Source organism: Nothobranchius furzeri, chromosome 13, assembly GCF_043380555.1.
Source record: "Nothobranchius furzeri strain GRZ-AD chromosome 13, NfurGRZ-RIMD1, whole genome shotgun sequence".
Taxonomy (NCBI): Eukaryota; Metazoa; Chordata; class Actinopteri; order Cyprinodontiformes; family Nothobranchiidae; genus Nothobranchius; species Nothobranchius furzeri.
In genome coordinates this window covers 52232483-52256664 of record NC_091753.1, presented here as the reverse complement: position 1 = coordinate 52256664, position 24182 = coordinate 52232483, and the positions used below count along the sequence as shown (strand labels likewise).

The 24182-nt window shown below is 44.6% G+C and overlaps 1 protein-coding gene across 1 annotated transcript in view; it reads right to left on the bottom strand.

The window, feature by feature from the left end:
• Positions 1 to 24182, bottom strand: part of schip1 (schwannomin interacting protein 1) — a 374676-nt gene that overhangs the window by 217188 nt on the left and 133306 nt on the right. The window contains exon 8 of the mRNA XM_015951057.3: positions 22349 to 22484. Within this exon, the coding sequence (XP_015806543.1) occupies positions 22349 to 22484 (136 nt within the window). The remainder of the gene's footprint in view (positions 1 to 22348; positions 22485 to 24182) is intronic.

Here is a 24182-nt window from a genome sequence, read left to right as displayed (position 1 = left end):
GGAGGGATCGGGAGATCGACAGGCGGATTGGTTCGGCGTCTGCAGTGATGCGGACGCTGAGCCGATCTGTCGTGGTGAAGAGGGAGCTGAGCCAGAAAGCCAGGCTCTCGATTTAGCGGTCGATCTACGTCCCAATCCTCACCTATGGTCATGAGCTTTGGGTAATGACCGAAAGAATGAGATCGCGGATACAAGCGGCCGAAATGAGTTTCCTCCGTAGGGTGGCTGGGCTCAGCCTTAGAGATAGGGTGAGGAGCTCGGACATTCGGGAGGGACTCGGAGTAGAACCGCTGCTCCTCCGGATCGAAAGGGGTCAGTTGAGGTGGTTTGGGCATCTGGTCAGGATGCCTCCTGGAATCCTCCCTGGGGAGGTGTTTCGGGCATGTCCTGCCAGCAGGAGGCCCCCGGGTCGACCCAGGACACGTTGGAGAGGTTACAAGTTCACCAATCTGGTCCGGGAACGCCTTGGGGTCCTGCCGGAGGAGCTGGTGGAGGTGGCCGGCGAGAGGACGGTCTGGAGCTCCCTAGTTGGGATGCTGCCCCCGCGACCCGGACCCGGATAAGCGGAGGAAAACGACAACGATGAAGTAAAACGTGTATTATTGGTTAGAACAAGTACAAAAACTCTAAATATTTAATACATCTCCCTGAACTTTACCATAAAGGATCTGTTTCATGTACCAGCAAAGCTACAGTATAGTTACCTTTTTGTTTCTCATTTATTTTAGCGGTTTGACTGACTGAAGGGGGTACCATGCTAACTTTATTCACTGAACAAGATGGATCTGACCTGACACGGCTGTGCTGAATGAAAGAAATGTCTCCTGCAATATTCATGCTGACTGCCCTGCTTCACTCTGGCATTTTCAAAAGTACAATACTGAGTTTGTAAAAGACTCTGATGAATATGGTAATAGGGGATTCGTGGTATAGGACTGCATAGTCTGTTTATTGAGACTGATGTGTGATTGAATACATTTACCCCATCACAGGCGCGCAGATAGGGTGGGGGACGCGGGGGATCTGTCCCCCAAGATTCAGATCGACCCCGATCTGTCCCCCGCACTAAGGCCAGAAAGAAAAGAAAATTGGAGGTGACGTGCTTGAAGCTCCTTTTTCCAATTACATTGAATGCAGCATAACGTAAACAAACACCGACTCCAGAGGCGCCAAAGTGGTTGCTGCTGGATGCAGGATGAAGCGAAAAAGGCGAACAACGATTACTGCGTATTTAAAAAAGACCAACAGCGTAAGTAGGCCGGACCGATCTGTCTGTTTATGCATGTTGGTTCTAGTTTCAGTACATTGTTGTCAGTGTTGGGACTTACTCGTTAAAAGTGCCAAAGCCTCATTGCTGACTTTAACAAGTCTCATCTACAAATATGATCCCTCATGAAGTTAATACTTTACACCAGAAGATAGTGGAGATGTGGAACCTTCAGGCTGAGCAAAGTTTTGGAGTTTTTAGAGTTTGAAAAACGCCTCCCGCCTAGAGGCTCCCAGTCGGGGAGAGGAGGAGATGCGTGCAGCATGAAGAGCGCAAATATTAGATAAAGCGTATAATTGCCGGCAGGTCTGGTCTTTGTTGACTGATCACTTTGTCTGGTCATGACTGACTGATTATGAAGCAGAATATTGACTCTGATGAAGAAATTCGCTCATCCAGCTGGGAAGATTGACGCTGCTGCAGCATCAGACAGCTGGTGCTGCACGAGAGGTGTGTGGAGTTTACAAGCTCCAAACGTTGGGTTTGATGTTGGTTTAACCTTCTCTGGGACGTGATGGATGTAGAAATGATGATAAAACACCGCTAACGTGGCAGACGTAGCGACAATGTAAAAAAAAGAAGCCAAAAAAAGAGGCACATGCCAATGCGTTATATATGGAAGTCAAGTGTGCCACATAATCATAAAAAAGGTAAAATATTAAATTTGAAAAGAGCTTATTATATTTATTTATAAATTAAAACTTTCAAAATATAATGATTATTTCTAAATAACGTAAAAATACGAAGGAACATCTGTTGGTCAGGCTGAAAAGTTTGGGAACCACTGCTCTAAGTGATAAATGAATATTGTTTTTTAAACATATTTTATGTGCAGTTTTTTAGGGTTTTTATGTTTTCTGTAAAGATCGGTATGCTGAAAATCATTTAATGTTTTGCATAAAGAATGAGGTTTTGGTTAGTAATTGATTGGAAGAATAACAAATGACTGAATTAAATAGTGGGGAGCGTCTGTCAGTGCACCCCAGGGCAGCTGTGGCTACATCGTAGCTCATCCCCATCAGAATGGATGAATGATAGACTGTAGTGTAAAGGGCTTTGGAGTCCTTACTCTGAGAGGCGCTGTACAAGTGCGGATCATTTATCATTTATAGTGTTGATCAGGCAGAGCTTTGTTGCCAGCGTTCCGCTGCATAATGGCTTCAAACACGTATATAAAATTTAGTTTTTACGTAAACCGTTGGATGAAATTACTCAAACTCACTGAGCTCTAGTTAAGGCGCTTGCAATAGTTTGTGTATGTGTACGTGCATGTGAGTGAGTGTGTGTGTGTGTGTGGGGGGGGGGGGGGGGGGGGTACATTGGAACTTTGTCCCCCCCAGTTTGAAAATCCTATCTGCGCCCCTGCCCCAAGACAGCTGAAGACTGGAACTGGAAATCATTCAATCATTTATCTATGCACACTGAACAGCTGGGCTGCACGGAGAGACAGACAATACGTTCATAACGTAAATAAAAGAAGCCTATAGCGGTGATGTTTGGGAGTAATTTATTTCCAGAATTTGGATTAATGAAGCATAGCGGGAAGGGGAAAACACGCCTATCTCTAAAGCAGTTAGCGCACAGCTGCTGAACTTTCTACCTCAGCTAATCCCCGGTGAGGTCTGCTTACTATATAGATAAAATACCTTTTGCCATAACAAGAACTGTTTCCCAGCAAAACTTCACATCCCCCACAGGAGCCACTGAAAGCTCCTCTGAAACAAAAAGCCTTCATGAACAGATTTCTTTTCCTGTTGTATTTCTGCACACACACACACAGACACACACACACACACACAGACACACACACACACACACACACACACACACACACACACACACACACGCGCCCCCATTCACATCTTCACAGTTTTATCCGGAGTTCGTGAACTCGGCGAATGAGTGATTTGGGGACCGAGGAGCGCGATGCGAGATGAAGGCGTCACCATATCAAAGCTGACGGGCGTTTTCCGTTGGCATGCATCATTTTGTTCCGAGCTGATGGGGAACGTGTGCACGTTGCGTCTAATCTGGGACAATATGTCTGTTCAATACACACTAGAGGCTTGGTGTGTGTTTATAAGGAAACGAGCATCACATCACCGAGTACTCAACAACCATAAACATTACAAAGTAAAAAAAGGCAGAGTTCACTCAATTCTGAAGAGTGTAACTCAGCTTCCATTAAACTATTTCAGATTTCAAATCTTTACTAAAAATCATTAAAAAATATCATTCATACTATTTCTATCTCATTTCTATTTATTTAGAAGACAAAACTTGTTTAAAGTAACATTTTCCTAAAAGTAAAGGTAGAAGTTTCATGTTCTTGATCCTAGGTGATGTTGGAGACAGTTCTCCACGCCTTCATCTCCTCACGCTTAGACTACTGCAACTCTCTTTTCACGTGTCTGAGCAGAACCTCCCTGAACCGTCTACAGGTGGTTGAGAATGCCTGTGCTCGGCTTCTGACCAAGTCCTCCAAACACACCCACATCACCCCGCTTCTCCTCCAGCTTCACTGGCTGCCAGTCAACTTCAGGGTTCATTTCAACATCCTGGTTCTGGTCTATAGGGCCTTACATGGACAAACACCATCATAGACTGGTGATCTTCTCAGTCCCTACACCCCCAGCAGGTCCCTGAGGTCCAGTGATCAAAGCCTACTGGTTGTGCAGCACCAGGCTAAAGACCAAAGGTGACAGATCATCTGCTGCTGTGGCCCCCAGACTCTGGACCTCTCTCCCCCTGAGCCTGAGATCAGTGGACTCAGTGGTCTCCTTTAAAAAGCAGCTGAAGGCTCACTTGTTCAGCTGGCTTTGGCATGACCTTCATCACGCTCGCCTTGATTCCGACTTTCCCGGGATCCACTGATTTCCATTTTTCCTATTCATTTTGTCTTTCCTTACATTTTTTAATCACAATAAAATATTTTTTTTCTTATTTTAAACATACTTTTAAACCTTTTTTCAATCATTTTTATGTTTAAAATGTTTAGTTTTTGTGAAGCACCTCGTGATTTTCATCTTGAGAGGCGCTAAAGAAAAGATCTTTTTCTTTGCTTTCCATCAGCTGTAGAAATCAGACAGACCGATAATAAAACAGGCTTTCTTAAAGTTAAAATACAAGCTTCAGGATGAGACTTCCCGCTTAACACATTCTAAACATGCTACAACCAGGACAAAATGTCTCCAACAAATCTTGTTTCTGTACCACAAAACCCAGCTTTAGAAATTATTAGTGAAATGGTAAAGGGTCTGTATTTGATATAGCACCTTCTAGAGTCCTGGATTCCCCCAAGGCGCTTTACAACACAATCAGTCATTCACCCATTCACACACACATTCACACACTGGTGGGGATGAGCTACAGTGTAGCCACAGCTGCCCTGGGGCGCACTGACAGAGGCGAGGCTGCCGAGCACTGGCGCCACCGGTCCCTCCGACCACCACCAGCAGGCAATGTGGGTTAAGTGTCTTGCCCAAGGACACAACGACAGCGACAGACTGAGCGGGGCTTGAACCTGCAACCTTCCGATTACGATTTTTTAATTTAGTTTAAAAAAAACAACAACTGTGAATTTAATACAGAAATAAAACTTCAATAGAAACGCGTGCAGCTCTATGCAGGTGGCCGTGAATGCATGGCCACTGACCGGAAGGTGTGAGGTTCGATCCCAGGCAGCCTCCTCATCCTCATGGGTCAAATGCAAATAAATAAGGGGATCAATAAAGTATCAATAACATTGGTAATACTTTTTATTTGACTTCTTCTTGTGCCAGTCCGGCAGCATTATTGGTATTTGTTCAGTGGTGACACCTACTGTTGAGGAAAGTGATACAATGGTGGAGTTGGCGGGGTGGCGGTGGCTCAAGGGTAGGCGTAGATGTGTGCCGATTCAACGATTTGAAAACTTTCATAACTGGTTATAAATAAATGCAGAAAAACCGACACAAAGAGTGGCAGGAACGTAAAAGTTACACATGCCTAACCCTAACCCTAACCCGGACACTTTAGGGAACGGACCAGCGGAAATAACTAATTAGCCATGATGGCAGCTAGTTTCTAAGCTTCAGCCACTAAGCGTGGGATTTACTCATCAGGATTAAAGGAAAATGGTGTACAGCTAAACTAAAATACAGCAACACCACCAGCAGGAGACAGCACCTTACACGCTTCCATCCCAGGTTAGGTGAAGAGAAGAAGCCGGTGGTCGTTCCTCCTAACCAGCCAACACAGCAGTGCGTGAATGGATGAATGACTGACTGGTCGGACTCAGGTCTTTTATATGCTGCCGGCCAAAAAAAAAGTCGCCACCTGGATTTAACTAAGCAAACAGGTAGGAGCCTCCTATTGGATAATTGCTGCACGGGTGATTATCTTTCAGCTGCAACAAGTTATTTAACCCAACTGGTGCAATGAGTTGCTTCTCATTTCTTAAACAACCATGTGGAAAGACACATCTGGTGGTCGTGGAAAAGATGTTAGTCTGTTTAGGAAGGGTCAGATCATTGGCATCAAGCAGAGGAAACATCTAAGGAGATTGCATAAACGACTAAAACGGGGTTAAGAACTGTCCGACGCATTATTAAAACTGGTCTGATGAATCCAGGTTGACCCTGTTCCAGAGTGACGGTGCATCAGGGTAAGAAGAGGCAGATGAAGTGATGCATCCATCATGCCTCGTGCCTACTGTACAAGCCTGTGGGGGTAGTGTTATGATCTGGGATTGCTGCAGTTGGTCAGGTCTAGGTTCAGCAAAGGAAGTTCTTCAAGAATGAGGTCAGCTGATTACCTGAATATGCTGAGCCCAGCCACCTTCAGCAGGAAGTTCATTTCAGATTCTTGTTCTTTCAGTCACGACCCACATCTCACGACCATAGGTGAGAGCTGGAATGTAGACGGACCGGTGAATACACAGATTTGCCTTTCAGCACCACTCCTTCTCCACTACAGCAGACCAGATCAATGACATCAGCGCTCCAGATGGAGCCCCGACCCACCGTTTGCTCCATCCTACTAACATGAGCACAAGACTCCCAGAGGGAGCATTCCACCTTTACAGGTGCTGGCCAGTAAATTAGAATATCATCAAAAGGTTGAAAATATTTCAGTAATTCCATTCAAAACGTGAAACTTGTACATTATATTCATGCAATGCACACAGACCAATGTATTTCCGATGTTTATTACGTTTAATTTTGATATTTATAGGTGACAACCAATGAAAACATCAAATCTGGTATCTCAGAAAATTAGAATATTCTAAAGGCCAATGAAAAAATGTTTGTTTCTCTAATGTTGGCCAACTGAAAAGAATGAACATGAAAAGAATGTGCATGTATAGCACTCAATACTTAGTCGGGGCTCCTTTTGCCTCAATAACTGCAGTAATGCGGCGTGGCATGGACTCGATCAGTCTGTGGCACTGCTCAGGTGTTATGAGAGCCCAGGTTGCTCTGATAGTCGTCTTCAGCTCCTCTGCATTGTTGGGTCTAGCGTATTGCATCCTCCGCTTCACAATACCCCATAGATTTTCTATGGGGTTAAGGTCAGGCGAGTTTGCTGGCCAATCAAGGACAGGGATACCATGGTCCTTGAACCAGGTGCTGGTGGTTTTGGCACTGTGTGCAGGTGCCAGGTCCTGTTGAAAGGTGAAGTCTGCATCCCCATAAAGTTGGTCAGCAGCAGGAAGCATGAAGTGCTCTAAAACTTCCTGGTAGACGGCTGCATTGACCCTGGACCTCAGGAAACAGAGTGGGCCAACACCGGCAGATGACATGGCACCCCACACCATCACTGACGGTGGAAACTTTACACTGGACCTCATGCAACGTGGATTCTGTGCTTCTCCGCTCTTCCTCCAGACTCTGGGTCCTTGATTTCCAAAGGAAATGCAGAACTTGCTTTCATCAGAAAACATAACTTTGGACCACTCAGCATCAGTCCAGTCCTTTTTGTCCTTGGCCCAGGCGAGACGCTTCTTGCGCTGTTTCTTGTTCAAGAGTGGCTTGACACACGGAATGCGACACCTGAATCCCATGTCTTTCATGAGTCTCCTCGTGGTGGTTCTTGAAGCGCTGACTCCAGCTGCAGTCCACTCTTTGTGGATCTCCCCCACATTTTTGAATGGGTTTGTCGTCACAATTCTCTGCAGGGTGCGGTTATCCCTAGAGCTTGTACACTTTTTTCTACCACATTTTTTCCGTCCCTTCGCCTGTCTGTTAATGTGCTTGGACACAGAGCTCTGCGAACAGCCAGCTTCTTTAGCAATCACCTTTTGTGTCTTGCCCTCCTTGTGCAAGGTGTCAATGATTGTCTTTTGGACAGCTGTTAAGTCAGAAGTCTTCCCCATGATTGTGGTGCCTTCAAAACAAGACTGAGGGACCTTTTAAAGGCCTTTGCAGGTGTTTTGAGTAAATCAGCTGATTAGAGTGGCAGCAGGTGTCTTCTATATTCAGCCTTTTCAGAATATTCTAATTTTTTGAGATACCAAATTTGGAGTTTTCATTAGTTGTCACTTATGAATATCAAATTTAAATGTAATGAACATTGGAAATACATTGGTCTGTGTGCATTGCATGAATATAATGTACAAGTTTCACGTTTTGAATGGAATTACTGAAATATTTTCAACCTTTTGATGATATTCTAATTTACTGGCCAGCACCTGTATTTGCAGGAAAGCGGACTCTCATCCCGGCTGCTTCAAGCTTTCCCGTTGGACAATTTTTGGGCAGTCCTTTCTTGTCTCTAACTAGAAATTAATTTCCTCCAAAGCCTGATTTGCTTAAGCCAATTAAATCCATCGAGAGTCGACATAAGAGAAAGGGCCACTGAATGAGGATTCTGAAAAAAAAAAAAAAAAACCAGACCCTTAAAGAGAAGAGCCTATTTAGTAATTTAAGCAGCACCGAGGACGGTCTAACCTTTAACGTATTCTGGCCATGAAGGACTCAGAGAAGACTCTTGGGACAGAACTAATAGTTTCCTCGGGAGCAGCTAGTAGAATTTAGGCCGTCTGAGCTCTCACACTGACTAAACTCTCTGTAAGCAGCTATAAAACAGACGACTTTTCCTTAAACTTTCACCAGTTTCTTTAATTCCAGCTTTAAACTCGCAGAAACTCTTTTCCTGACACTTGCGTGACCCTCGTGGCATGCCTCACCTCTGCATGGCACCGTCTCTCACCTCCTCACCGCGACGCTTCCTGACAGCGTGCATAAAAATCAAAGCGCCTCTGCTCAACATCCTGTGGGTTTGCGGCGAAAGCGCCGCTTCTCTAACTAATTATCATATTTCCTTTTACGCTTCCATCCTCCTGTCCCCACTCTTGACACACAAAAAAAAAAACCCAGTTTGATTTCCCAGAGTAACATCATACGTTTGGATGATGAGTGGTACCACGGATGCTGTGAAGTCTCCCTCGTGACGGGCAGATGCAACGTTGCGCTACGGTTTCAGATCCTCCAAGTGTCTTAAACTGGGACACTTTTGCTCACCCTCATTTAACCTGTCTTACAACTCGAGCGTATTTTTCTCTACCTACCACGCACTTCCTGTTTAGTCTTTTTCTGTGGAGTTCAGGAAGCATCTCACTCCTCTGTCATCTGTACCCCTTAGCACGCTCGCCTGTTCTGTGATTCCCTGAATGAATACGAGAGGCCAAAAGCGCTTCCCTGTAATATCAGTGCAGCCCTGCGTAATGAGGTGGTGATGATAAGAACCACAGCTGATATCAGTTTACCAGCTCAACAGGGTCCGACGAAGAATCTCCCTCTTCCTATGAGTTTGTCGCCTGTAAAACCCATAATCCTAACCTTTTAAGTAAAACTATAAAGCAGATACGAGCGCTGATGGTTGATGATATTCAGTAAAAGAGAACACGCTCATGTGCCGTCCTGAAAGCCGTGCAGAAGTGGTAATAACGGTAATACATCTGGATATTTGCTCGTACGTAAGAAAAGCAACGTTGCAGGAGTTTATATTAGATATAAAGTTTCAGAGGGATGGCCCAGGTTTGGAGGCGGAGTCAGAGGGTTTGTCATGGTCTGCGTCTCCCTCATGTGTCTCCTTGTGTGCTCCATCCCCCTCTAAGGATCCCCTCATGTGTCTCCTGGTCTGCAGCCCCTCCAGATGACCCCTCCCAGGTCCTGTGCTCCCGCTGGTCTCCCCTAGTCACCCCTCTGCAGTTTTTCTATAAGATTCAGCTTTTCATTTAATTAGTCTCTTTTGTAGTTTTCCTTCCCCTTAGAACATTAGTTATTCTGCTTGCTCTTCTTGTCTTTAGGTTTTTGCTCTTAGGTCATGTTAGTTTCCTCTCCCTGACTAGTTAATTGCTTTCACCAGGTTTCTCTCCCCGCGCGCCTGCAGCTTATCTTCCACTCATCATGCCCCAGTGTATATAACCCTGTCTGCGTCCCTGTTTGTTGTTGGGTCATTGTTTGTGTCACCCTTGTCTCGTTCCCCTCTCTAGATTTTGTATCTTTTGGTTTTCTTACGGGGCTGCGCAGTGGCGCAGTGGTTAGAGCTGTTGCCTTGCAGCGAGAAGGTCCTGGGTTTGATTCCCAGCCTGGGATCTTTCTGCATGGAGTTTGCATGTTCTCCCTGTGCATGCGTGGGTTCCCTCCAGGTACTCCGGCTTCCTCCCACAGTCCAAAAACATGACTGCTAGGTTGATTGGTCTGTCTAAATTGTCCTTAGGTGTGTGTGTGTGTGTGTGTGTGTGCATGACTGTTTGTCCTGTGTGTCTCTGTGTTGCCCTGCGATGGAATGGCTCTCTTTCCAGGGTGTACCCCGCCTAATTGCCTGTTGACTGCTGGAGATAGGCACCAGCCTACCCCCCACCCCCCCACCCCGGCAACCCCACGTGGACAAAGCGGGTTCAGAAGATGGGTGGATGGATGGTTTTCTTACGCTCTTGGATCTCTCTAGGTTTTGTTATTAGGATTTTCTTAATTTTGGTTTTTGGCTCCCTGCCGTTTTGGATTTATTCGTTAATAAAGGATTTTTACGTTATTTCCACCAACCCTGTGTCATCTGGAATATCTGTATCTTTGGGTCCTAACCTCCTCTTGGCACAAAGCGTGACAGGGTTGGTGTGACGGATGCGGGGGATAGGGTGACGTAGCGAGACTGTGGTGATATCTAAAAGACAGCAGCCAAAAGTGGAGATTGGGTAAATTTAAAGGTCAACTTCACTAATTATAATCAGTAACTCTGAGTTTTTCATGCAGGCTTAGTGTGAAAATAGTCTCCTACACCCGTCTCCTGCATTAGCTTCTGAAAATCGACGGTGAAACTGTAGGATTTGAAAAGCCTGACAGATCTATGTCACACTGTCACGTAACATTCGTGGAATCGCACGTCTTGACTCACAACGGGGAAAGCTGGTTTAGCGTCCAGGAAACAGCAGAGATCGTCTAACCGTTAGCATTAGCAACTCCGCCACACGGCAGAACTCCTTCAGGCTTCTGTGGGAGAGTTGCGCTGCTGTTAGCCAATCAGAGGGAAGATGTTGTTGGAGGTCTGATGGTTGGAGCCGCAAAGGAGGCCTGATTAGATTGTGTCTAAGGAGGCAACGCCCTCAATAGACAACAGCAGCCTATCTCCACTCAGAACCAACCTAGTTTAGAGATGATGAAACTTTTCCTTTTATCTGCTCCCTAATCGTTTCCCGTACACTGACATCATCACCCTGACGGGTTTGCTGGGTGGGAGTGTTGGGTTACGGAGGAGAGAAAGCCTCATCTCCATCTTTTCATTCATCACAAAATCAGTTAATTTCTCTCAGGAGACCAGACCAAGAACCGTCTTTCTCCCTTCATCTGCCTTTTTTTGTTCCCTTCTTCTCTTCCACTCAGGATTTCCCAGTCTCTAAATGCCAAACCAATAAACCGAGAAACAAAATCCCCCTTCGACTCTTTTCCTTCTCAAACAGACCGCATGTTCAGTATTTTAATAAAAATCACAGCTTAGATGGTCACGTCTGAGAGAGCAAATACACACACTCGAATCCAGACCGACACAAACGTGCAAATCCACGCTCTGTCAGTGTGTGCGAGCCGTCTTTTACATTTCCAGAGTCGGTTTAGTGTATCCTACCGTTCCATGCCTCAGCACTCACGGTGACTATTAGTGGGATCTCACAGGGCTGAATGAGCAGTGGAATTGTTCGAGCTGAATAACAACACGGAGAACCACTCAGAAATATCAACTCAGACCCGGCGCAGAAAGGAAATCGTAAAAGCGAAGTGGGAAATTATTGTCATTCTGATGAGAAACAGTACGGAAACCAAGAGAAAAGAGTTCTTTATGAAGGGAAAAGTAGAACAAAGTGGGTTAATTTTCATTCTTCACAGAGTTTGTGTTATTGTGGTGAGACATGCAGTGAAGGGAAGGGTCATTCTCTGTCCCCAAGACAAATGTGTGCTTTCATGACCTCCCTTTTTATGCTCAACAGTGTAACGCATGCATGAGTGATCCACCTCTTCTATGCTGTAAACTTAGGCCATGGCCTGCAATGGCGTCAGGAGTGAAGACACATGTTGCGCCCCAAAACAGCTGCTCTAGCCTCATTTTGTCATTTTTTAAGCTGCCACAGGAATACTGTAGAAAAAAGTTTCTGCTAGCACGTGTTTCCTATTTTTTGTTTTTTTTGGTGCAGATGTGAAGAGAACAGAGAATTGTTAAGGATCCAGGGTGAGAGCGTCGGTGTTTCCACCTCGAGTCTCGGCTGAAGAGCGGGGAGGAGAGCAGATAATGATCCAGCTGATAATGGAGGAGTGGTATCTGGTTAAATGAGGCTGGATACGAGCAGTGCTTCAGGCTGCTCCTTTTCACTCCCTTTGTCTCACACACACACACACACACACACACACACACACACACACACACACACACACACACACACACACACACACACACACACACACACACACACACACACACACACACACACACACACACACCATACAGGCTCCAGGGGTAGAATATTGCTGAAAAATTATGTCATGTACAGACCAGTGGCAGCACACTAATCCTCACTTCTTTCTTTTCTGTGTGTGTGTGTGTGTGTGTGTGTGTGTTGTGTGTGTGTGTGTGTGTGTGCGTGTGTGTGTGTGATGTTCCACCTATTAATTAAACCTAGTCTCGTCTTGCACCGGTTACAGGAAGGCAGTCAGAAACAGTTTTAGTCTCACCTGCTTTAGTTGGAACAAACACCGCCAGTGCAGAGGTAACGAGCTACAGCCGTTTTTATTTTCCTGTAAACAATCCCCTACTGATGTTTGAACTTTCATGTTTTAGTCCAAGATTAGATATCCAGCTTTTTCATAAATCCTGATAACGGCTTTAGCGTGAAAATGTTTTTCTTTAAAGAGCAAGTCGCTCCAGTCAACATTTTTTTTGCTGATAAACTATATAAATGAGTGTCTGATCATGCTGTTGGCAAATGTAGTCAATAATTCGGCATTTTAGCGCTTCTTAGTTAAAATTTAAATATTCTGCCTAAAACTGTCAGTGTTGAGCCATTGTCAGGTAAAAACTCTGCACAGCATTTGAATTTAAATCTGCCATCGGTATTGGCTAAGAGGTACACTATGATGTTAGATGGCGCATTATGATGTCACAATGTCGTGAGTGTGTGTATTTGTTAGTGGCTCCGCCCTCTTGGTCTGCTAGGCAACAGCATTTGTTGCATTTTTCAAACAGGAAGTGGGAGTTGAGTAAGAGTTCGGTGGGTTGGTGACTTGCTCTTTAATGAAGCAAAGGATGTCAGATTTAAAGTGACACTAAACAGTTTCCCGCTCTTCTGCCCTACTGGTTGTAAATGGAATTACAACAGTCGTAAACAACCCGCTGCAGACTTCCGTAGCTATAGCGCTAACAAAAAGCTAACACTCACATGAGGCAACTAATACTACAATAACCCACAAAGTAAAAAGATCCACACTGCTGGGAAAAAATATTAATATTTAAAAGTCCAGTAGAGACAAACAAAAGTCACCATCAGTCCGTGATTATGTAGCCTCCTTTAAATCCTTAAACTAGCGTAGGCCGCGCCGATGTTCACGCTGGATTTTTAGCTTTTTGCTTTGCCTTCAAAGACATTACTCTCTTAAATTTAATTCCAGCTGCCACCATGATGCCAACAAAAAAAAGCAAACCTATTTTTCTTCTTCTTGTGCTTTTTATTGATTATCGACAAATGGAAAAAGCTAACCCTAACCCAGAAAACGTCCGGATTTGGATTTTTGTTATTTGGACATTTTGCCTCTGATTGGGTAAGAACAACATGACTCTACCGCTGACTCTGTTAGCTCTTCAAGGTTGATGTTTTGTCTCCACAAATAACACAAGACTAGAGAAGTTCTGCCGCGATTAGCTTCTACTACCAAAGACACGCTCTGCTGTCTCCTGGACACTAATCAACTACGGCGCTCCCCGTCATGAGCCAAGATGTGCGAGTCCATCAAAGTAAATTTTCAGTGCGAGAAGATCTGTGTGGCTTTTTCTGACCCAAGCTTTGACCCCGTCTATTCTCATCAGCAGCAAACACAGGAAATAGGGGTGAAAGACAATTTTAAACATTTCGCCTGCAAGTGAAACTCAAATTAACAATCTAATTTATAACAAGTAAAAAACTGTTTCTCAGTGACCTTTAAGAAGCTAACCACAGTAATACTTCCAACAGGAGGAAGCTGCAAAAACATGCTTTTCCACTCAAAAACACACAAAGTAATCAAACGCCTAAAAAAAAACACAGCACAGTTTACTCTAATGAAACCAAACTGAACAGTCTTTCTTAAAGGTGCAGTATGACACCCTGTGGTCAAAGATGGTTACTGCATCCCATTTTCTAAGCAAACAGGTAACTTTTCTACTCTGGTTCTGTGAGTTTCATGGCTGTTGCCAGTTATGGATCAACTCCAAAATGTTCTAGATGATGAGTGAAGACAAGTCATTCATAGTAAGTTGATAAGTAGATAAATAAACCTCGCTGTACCATCCATTTGTTGGTAATTGAAAAAGTAGCTTGAGATATTTTTAGAGCCGACTCTTTGCTTCTAATTCACCGTTAGCTCAAAGTTAGCCTCAAGCCTTCTTTACCCGATATTAGAGAAAAACAAAAAGATGTTGTGGCTTATTAGGAGTACAAGAAATAACTTCTGGGTCGCTCCTCTTTACTAGCTTGGGTTCCTTAACCAATATGGAGCTTTTTGCCTGCCGTGTCAAATTACAAATACTAGCGTTGCGGCGTTAGCAGACCTGGCGACTCTGTAAACCGTGGTCACGTCCCTCTTTGGCCATTTTGAAAGGAGAAAAACTGACAACCCCCCAGCCAGTTAGGGGTTAGGGTTTCAATGTAACCTTCCTTCGTTGTTGGAGCGACGGTGGCACAAGAGTTAAGTGCTCTCCCCATAATCGGAAGGTTGCAGGTTCGAGACCCACTCACTATGTCTCTGTCGTTGTGTCCTTGGGCAAGACACTTAACCCACCTTGCCTGCTGGTGGTGGTCGGAGGGACCGATGGCGCCTATGCTCGGCAGCCTCAGGTGTCAGAGCACCCCAGGGCAGCTGTGGCTACATCGTAGCTCATCCCCAGGAGCGTGTGAATGTGTGTGTGAATGGGTGAATGACTGATTGTGTTGTAAAGCGCCTTGGGGGGTTCCAGAACACTAGAAGGTGCTATATCAAATACAGGCCAGTTACCATTTTATCATTCCTTCCAACATGATGGAGACAGACTGCTTTGTGATTATTGTACTGTAAAATTCTTACATGTTGTTCCTTTAAAATTTGATTTGATTGAATGTAAAAACATTGAACAGAAAATGAGTTATTGCAGTGATTACTTTCTGTAAAAGACACGAAACAGGCCATGGCAAAAATACACAGCATTTAAAAATAAGAAATTATAAGACTACATTGTGATGTTTTAGAATAAGAGCAGCTTCTGGCACGCTGGGAGAAAATAAATGCTGATTATTTTATTGCTGTTGTTAGTAGTACTACTACTAGTCAACCTGCTGTTTTCAGTTCTGCATATTTTTGCAACACATTTATTCAAAACATGAGGCGAGATGAAGCTGATAATAAAAAAGACGAGGGAAAAAGAGGAGAGAGAGAGACCGAGAAAGATTTATTTATAGGAAGCAGGCAGGAAAAACCCAGCAGCTTGCTCACAAGTCTGACGTCATCCTGAAGCACTTTAATATTGTATTCAAGTGTCGTGAAATTAAAAGGCTCAAGGATAAAAAAAAAAAGCAAAGGAGGAAAAACAGAGAGAGAGAACAGTTAAGGCCCTGCCTTAAACAGAAGCTCACCTCTCTTTTTAATTATAAAGTGCAAATGATGAGATATTATGCTAAACGATGAGGCTCTTGACTTGCTCTCCCAGACCAAAAGAAATGGGACGGGTGTTTGCACATTTTAAGAGCCTTCCACTCTGCAGAATCAAGAGCCCTTGTGGTTCCGGCGATCTGCATCACATTTCCTGAAACGGCACCATTTAAATCCAGCTTTACTCTGTAACTGATACCCAGTCGAGATCCCCTGTAGAGTGGAGAAGCCATCCGTCGTGAGGGAACTGGACTCCTCCATGGTTGGTGTCACAACAAAGCAGAACAGTGACCTCCGGTGGAATTCAACAGACAGTACAAAAGCAGGATGATGTCACTTTGGACCAGGAGTTACAAACTCAGGCAAACCTTAACGACATGAATTCTGAATGTTTTTAAGTCCAGGCTCAAGACCCACCTTTTTAGGTTAGCTTTTATCTAAATATTTTCTACAGTTTTATTTCTCGTTTTACATGATTATATTTTATTACTTGCTTTGCATGTTCTATACGATTATATTTTAGCACAGTTTTATTATTTAATAATATTATTTTACTGTCTATATGATTTTATTTATTACTTATTTTCTAACTTTTGTCATTTATATTAGCTCTTTTATTATATTTTTACTCATTTTAATCCAGTGTTTCCTCTGTGGGGGCCCTCTGCCCCGGGAGCGGTGGCCGACTGTAGCTTCCTGGGCGCTCTATAGGTGGGGGTCTATGCTCCCCCTCCACTGAGCGCCCTGACTTAGTGTGGAAGACCTGATGCTGCCGGGGCAGACGGCTCCTCTGATGGCGTTTCCTTGCCTTACCTTACTTGGCTCATCTGGACTCAGCCTAATATAATTACTTGTGTGTGTGCGCGCGTGTGTGTGTGTGTGTGTGTGTGTGTGTGTGTGTGTGCGTGTGTGTTTGCTTGCATATGTCTGTTAATGTTTCTAACCTGTTATGGGAATCTGGGGTCATTTTGTAAAGGACTTTGAGTAGCACTTTGTTTGAAAAGCGCTTTATAAATACATTTGATTGATTGACATAAAATCAGCTCTTGTTATGAAATTACATGTGCTTTAGATCAATGCTCTTCTTTCCGTCTCACTCAGTCTCAGACACACACACACACACACACACACACACACACACACACACACACACACACACACACACACACACACACACACACACACACACACACACACACACACACACACACACACAACGGTAATTTGTATTACACACTTCAGAGAGTGGATGACATGACGTGTCCCAGGTGTGAAAGGGCCCGTGTTCGGCTGACATTCTGCTGATTAGCAGGGCGTCAGAGCTCACTGCCCTCCGTCAGACATTATTACACACAAGGCTCCATCTCCCTAATGCATAATAATAAGAGTCATCTGAATGTCCTTCACATGTCTGCAGGGCGCTGGAAGCATCTACACAGAAGCTTCAGTGGTGTGTAGGTTCTACATCAGGCAGATCTACAGCCACACTGTCTCCATAGAACGTGGCGTGAGGTCACTAGTGATTCTGTCGATCAATACCTCGGCCGGTGTGTCAAAGCGGTCCTCCTACATCCCGTCAGGACCTGTCGCTGTGACCGACTCGCCTCAGACTCAACAAAGGCCCTGCACACCCACCCCTGCGCCAGCTTGGTTCAACTTATCTGGGTGAAAGATTTCCACCAGAGCGTTTCTGTCGATGCAATCTGCAGCCCACAGGTGCGGCATCGCTCCAGAGGAATAAAAACACATTACAAGCCCACGTGTGGAAACGCCTTTCAATCAATTTGCCTCTAATGAAAAGAAACGATTAAAGGTGTGAACGGGCGCTGGGAGGATTAAAAAAACCTAACCTGATTCAGGACAAGCTCTTATCTCCAGACCTTGGGTTTTTCTTTTCTTTTCTTTTACTTTTTTTTTTTTTTGCATCGTTCCCGGTATTACAGTAACAAGATTGTAAAATAAAAAAAGCATTAGCTGTAGTTACACCCATCCTCCAGTGATTAACAGACTTGAGGGGGTTAGCATTAATTTCCAAAGCCTTATGTTTCATTTGCATAATTACCATAAATCATCTAAGTGCTGCTCTGCTCCACAGTGGAGGAGAAGGGGAAAGGCTACTGGGAGAAGGCAGCATCCAGCATGCTGGCTTAACTGGAACCATAATATTGAGCTTCTTGTAATAATTTCGTCAATCCCATGTTGTTGTTGAGTTTATTAAAATTATTCAGACACAAATCAGTCAGTCAGGCAGACACAGTAATCTGATAAGTGGAAAATACATTTCACTGTAGTATCGATTTGATGGCAATTGAAAAAGTAGCTTGAGATTAATTTTTTTGAGCCAACTATTTGTTTCAAATTCACCGTTAGCATTGTTAGCTCAATGTTAGTCTCTAGCCATCTTTACCAGATATTAAGAGCAAACCAAAAAGATGCCGTGGCTTCTTAGGCGTACGAGAAATAACTTCTGGGTCGCTCCTGCTTAATGGATTCCATTTTCTCCACAACACTGCTGCTCTGTGCCAACTGGTGTTGAACTACAAATGCCAGGGCAGAATTAGCAACTCTGCAGGCTTAAATGGCTGTGGAAGCAGGAAGTATGGAGGCGGGTCAGATTGTAAACAATGACTACGTTCCTCTTAGGGGAAAATTTGAAACGCCCCAGCCGACTGAGAAGTACATTTACTTTAATAGATAGATAGAGATAGATATCCTGTATTGTCATTAATTGATTGTCCATTCAACGAAATTTCCTAGAGCTCCACATTAGGCATCCGCTAAAAATACTAAGAAAAATAGCTAAAACAAGTACAATATGCACCATGCAATAAAAACAAAAACATTACAAAATACAATAAATAATATCAATAGAGTTGATTTTTCTGTCCATTCAGGGTTCTAACAGCCCAGGGAAAGAAACTCTTCCTCAGTCTGTCGGTCCTGCAGCTGAGGGATCTGAACCTTTTCCCAGAGGGAAGCATGGCAGAAAGGTAGTTGTTTGGGTGGTAAATGTCCCTGGAGATGGTCCTTGCTCTAGTGAGACACCTCTGCAGGGTGATAGTGTCCAAGGAGGGAAGGGTGCATCCAATCACCTTATATGCAACCTTCCTTCCTGCATGATTGAGACTTTAGACTGTTTTGTGATATTTTCACTGTAAAATTCCTACATATGTCACTTTTAAATAAGACAAAATATTGAGAAGACTGAAAGTATAAATTCAACTTTCAGCCTGTGAGAAAGTAGCTTAATGCACAGAGCACAATGACCCATGGGCCAAGCTGTTCATGTTGGTGACTTTTCCATTCATAGTAATGAAAATTTGCCCAGTTACCAGACATGTTTGTTCCCACTGATGGCGCATTTGTATTGTGCACTTGACTAAATGAATAAAACCAGTGTGATGGGGCAAATGTTTTGGCACAGGGAGCAAGCTGTGCAGCCTGCTGCCTCAATAATCTGCTGAACTTCTAAAGCATTGTGAAGTCATTAAAACGGAGTGGGTTATTTCAGGGCACCTCTGCCCAGACCCGGTGGTTAACCCGAAGACCTAAATCTGTAGTTCCGTACTGCCGAATGTCCCCTATCTCTGTGCTGCTGTGTGTTTCCGTGTGGCGAACAAAGACAGAACGTAGAGCAACCCCATGAAAGTTCCTAAACTTTGCCTAACCTATTTTATCTCTCCTCCCAGGCCTCCACAGCTGCAGCTGCCACAGCAGCTGCCTGACCCGATAAAGCCAGAGAAACAGTGGGAGGGTGAGGAAGTGATAAAGGGAGAGTCTGAAACACTGAGACAGAAACATGCAGAGAGGCTCAGAGAGAGGCACAGAAGACTGGGGAAAAGAGACATTAAATATGAAAGGAGGAGGCTAAAATAAACTATGGGATGACAGGAAAAAGAAGGAGGGGGGGTGTTAGGAGAGCGCTGATGGAGGAGGGCAGAGGAGGAAACACGTAGCAGCTGGTAGACGGCGAAGGTAGCGTATTGCTACACCTTCACTGGACAGATGGGCTAATGTGGTCCTCTGTGCCCTTCACCAGTTGGTAAACAAGCACACGTTTACACACTCTACAGGAAAGTATAACATAAAACGAATTTTCTAATTCAACAACATACACAACACCCCTAAATAACCCAAAGAAACGCAATAGGATATGCTCCAGTGCCAGAACATAGTCCACGATATGCTCAAATGTAAACAGATAAGATTAATTAAATAATCACAAGTAGGATGTTAATAGATTCAGTTGGGTGATCCTTGTTAGGAGTCTATTCCTTTAAATAGAACAAATAAATAAATAAAAAAACACTCCTGTGTGATTCAACGTCTCCCTCTAGTGTCTGGACTCCGCTACGACATCACTGACTACAAATCAGCACCACAGCCATGGACAGCTCCTCCACTCCCAAAGACCAAAAACCTGCAGCACACTCCTAAAACACCGTAGATTTGTTTTTTTAAAGGATGAAAAACCAAACTTTTAGAGGCGACTTCAAAGATTTTTCTGGACTTTCTCCCTTGATGCTACTTTTCCCCTCAATTTTCAAATAATTTAGTGTCAACCCCGCTAGAAAAACATTTGCCCAGTCCCCAAACAGTATTGATTGATGTCTCATAATAAAGAGACATTTGTCTTGTAGACAGTTGAAAATTGAAGCTGCAGCAGTCTGTGTGTGTGCGCGCGTGCGTGCATGCGTGTGTGTGTGTGTGTGTGTGTGTGTGTGTGTGTGTGTGTGTGTGTGTTTGTAGGTGGGCTGGCTGTGTGGAAACAGCCCAGTATTATGAAACAATAAAATTTGGACAGTTGATTCATATCTGAGCATAAAGGCCAGAGTTTTGTTGGGTTCCCTTTTAATGAAACCCATAATTCTGCCTCCCTGCATTGCTGTTGCCACGGCGCCCGGGGATCGATCACAAAGAGAGATATCCAAGTTACAGAGTGGAAGACCGTTCACACATTTAGGCGTTGCAGGATGTCCATCAGGTCTTCTTGCTAAAGCAACGTGCTCACACGGACGTATGAGGCGGCAAGATGAGGTCATACACTGATGTCATAGTCTTACCCTAGAGACGGTCTCCACATCACTGTGCCTCATGAAAATATAACCCCATATCTCAGGAGTGTTCACATGTAAAAATGTACAAAAGTCAACAAGCAGGAGCCGCTACGTCCTGAAAATGCACGAATGTGATGACATATTTGTAAGAGAGGGGGAAAAGAACAGTTGTGATGTGAGTTCAGGGTATAAAGTATATACAGGACTATTACATACATGGGATGGGAGGAAATAAAGATCAGATCTACAGTGTCAGCAGGATTCGACCGGTGAACTAACGGCCCCTCTTCATCTTCTTCTCCTGTGACCTTAGGGTCGTAATGAACTCACAAGATCCACTCCTCTCTCTCTCTCTCCCCGTGATGATCATCTGCCCCTGTGAGCAGGTCCAACTCACTGACCTAAGCATTCCTCCTCCATCCTGAAGGATCTCCGACACACCCGCCGTATATGATGCATGCTCGCTTCATGCCTCTGTGTAAACAGCTTTGGACGACTTCATCCACCACGGCCGGAGCCGGTGGATTCATTTCCTCTGTCAGAAAGATGAGGCACGTATTTTTTTCAGCTGGATTTTCTTAACTCATAACTGATCCGACCCAGCTGGCATCAGCAAGAATCCAAATCAAACCGTCTGTTTCAGCAGCAGGAGGGTAGGCGAGCACCGTCTAAGTATGCTCATACTCCCGACTCTCCCAGCCATCTCTGAGATTTAACCCGCCTGTTGACTCCAGACTCAGAGATTACGGGGAAGTGCACACAGACCTGCTGATTCAGACAGCAGGCTGCAGACAACATCAGCATAGAATTAGAATGACCAGAGCAGATGCAGCTGAGAGAACCTGGAGGGTTTACTTTGGTTTTACTAAACAAAAGATCGAGGCTTGTGCTGAATGACAATGGCTAAATAAACAAATAAAGGCTCTTAGCATGAATGTCCAAGCAAGAAAGGGGATTTGAAAAGTAGATCAATAGACCAGAGATCTGCTGCCCTCTACTGGACTGATGCAAAACAACATAAGCAGTTATTTCCCAGGAGTATGACAACCAGTTAGTTAATCTAATCACTGCGCAAAGTTGTTTCTAACATTAAAATGCGGATTACTGTAGTGAATATTTTCATTTACACAACCCTTATTTTAACATCATTTAACTGACTCCTCTTTTCAGCCACTGACCATCCGGGAGAGGAGTATACATACAAATAATGTTTTCACCGGTGTCATGAAACTCCCCTGAATTAAGCTGAAGGGAAAACAAAAGTGATCATAACAAAAGGTTGCCAATTTTTCTGAATATTTAACTGATACAAACTGGCATAATGGCCCCAAAGACTAGACAAATTGACCTGAAAATGACCTGAAACAGATGAAGTCCATAACTCAAATGATCCAGAGTTTAGCCAGACAATCACACAAATCTCAAATAGAGACATCTCACACAACTGGTGCTGAAACTCGTGGATGTGTTTGGCAGAAAATAATGAAGTCTTGCTTATTTCTGTCCTGGACAGAAAACCTGAAACACGTGTCCACCGAGAGACTCGTCCTCTGCTGGAGAAGCTCACACACCTCCTCAGAAACACGCTTCACCAACCGCCGTCACTCCCGCCACTGGCTGTCGTGTCGTCTGCGTGTCGGGTGTTTGTAACGGAGAATATGTCTGACACGGGGATGACTTACGGGAGTGCAGCCGTCTGACAGGGTCATCATGCTGATTGACATGCTCATCTTGTCTGAGGAGGAGAGCGAAGGTGGGGAGGGGCTTCTTTTCACCACTTCCTGTCTCTGCAGAAAGTCACGCCAAGCCCGCTGGATGCTGCAGACAGATGAAGAAACAAACTGAAGTCTATGTAGAAGATGGAGGCAGCAGTAGCTCAGGAGGTTGCATGGGAAGGTTGCAGGTTTGATCCCGGCTCCGACCAGAGAATGTTGCTGTTGTGTTCTTGGGCCAGACTCTTAATCCGCCTTGCCCACTGGTGGCGGTGGTGGTGGTGCCAGTGCTCGACAGGCCCTGCCTCCGTCAGCGCCCCCCAGTGCAGCTGAGGGCACATTGTAGCTCGTCCCCACCAGTGTGTGATTGGGTGGATTACTGATTGTGTTGTGAAGTACCTTGGGGGGTTGTAGACCCTACGAAGCTGCTATACAAATACACGCCATTTACCATGAGCTCACCATCTTTAGCTGTACCTTTTCTATTTTATGCTTTGTTTCTTTTTTGGGAGAAAACAACCATCCATCCATCATCTTTCAACCCTCCATCCATCCATCCATCCATCCTGTGGCCCTCCATCCATACATCAATGATCCTTCAGTCCATCCATCCATCCATCCTGTGACCCTCCATCCATACATCAATGAACCTTCAGTCCATCCATCCATCCATCCATCCATCCATCCATCCATCCATCCTGTGACTCTCCATCCATACACCAATGATCCTTCAGTTCATCCATCCATCCATCCATCCATCCATCCATCCATCCATCCATCCATCCTGTGACCCTCCATCCATACACCAATGATCCTTCAGTTCATCCATCCATCCATCCATCCATCCATCCATCCATCCATCCATCCTGTGACCCTCCATCCATACACCAATGATCATTCAGTTCATCCATCCATCCATCCATCCATCCATCCATCCATCCCACCCACAGTCCACAGTGTAACAGCACTCACAGAAACCTCTTAAGGGTCTTACAATGCGGAATGTATGCGGATGACTGTCAAATCTATTTACCTGAATCATGCAATAACTCAAGTTCTTTTAAACCGCTCTTGGACTGCATGGAGGAGGTCAAGTTATGGATGGCTCAAAATTTATTGTTCTTCAACCAGAATAAAACTGAGACTATCCTGTTCTGCCTGAAATACAAACATGGATGTGCCCAAGGGATTGACTCTCCATCATTAGCGCCTTTTGAGAAGGCTGTGGTCACCAACCTGGGGGTGAAGTTGGATGTAGAGCTCACACTGGACACCCAGGTCAATGGAACAATCAGATCCTGCTATTTCCATCTCAGGAGAATAGCTAGGATTAAGCCACTGCTATCACGTAAACATCTGGAAACTGTCATTGACGCCTGCATTACCACCAGACTGGACTACTGTAACTCACTTTATGCAGGCATCAAGCAGGCCTCCATAGCGAAACTGCAGAAGGTCCAAAACGCGGCAGCCAGGTTACTGGCTGGTACCAGGAGATCTGAACACATCACACCCGTCTTGGCATCCCTACACTGGCTTCCAGTCTCTTTTAGAATTTCGTTTAAAGTTCTGGTGTTTGTTTTTAAATGTTTAAATGAGTTGGCTCCACATTATCTGTCGGATCTGATCCATCCTTATGTTCCCGCAAGGAACCTTCGGTCAGCACAACAAGGACTGTTAGTCGTTCCTAAACACAGACTACAGTCTCGAGGGGGTCGTGCTTTCTCGGTGCTGGGGCCGAGGCTCTGGAATGAGCTACCTACATGTGTTAAACAGGCCACCACGCTCGGCAAGGTTAAGAGCC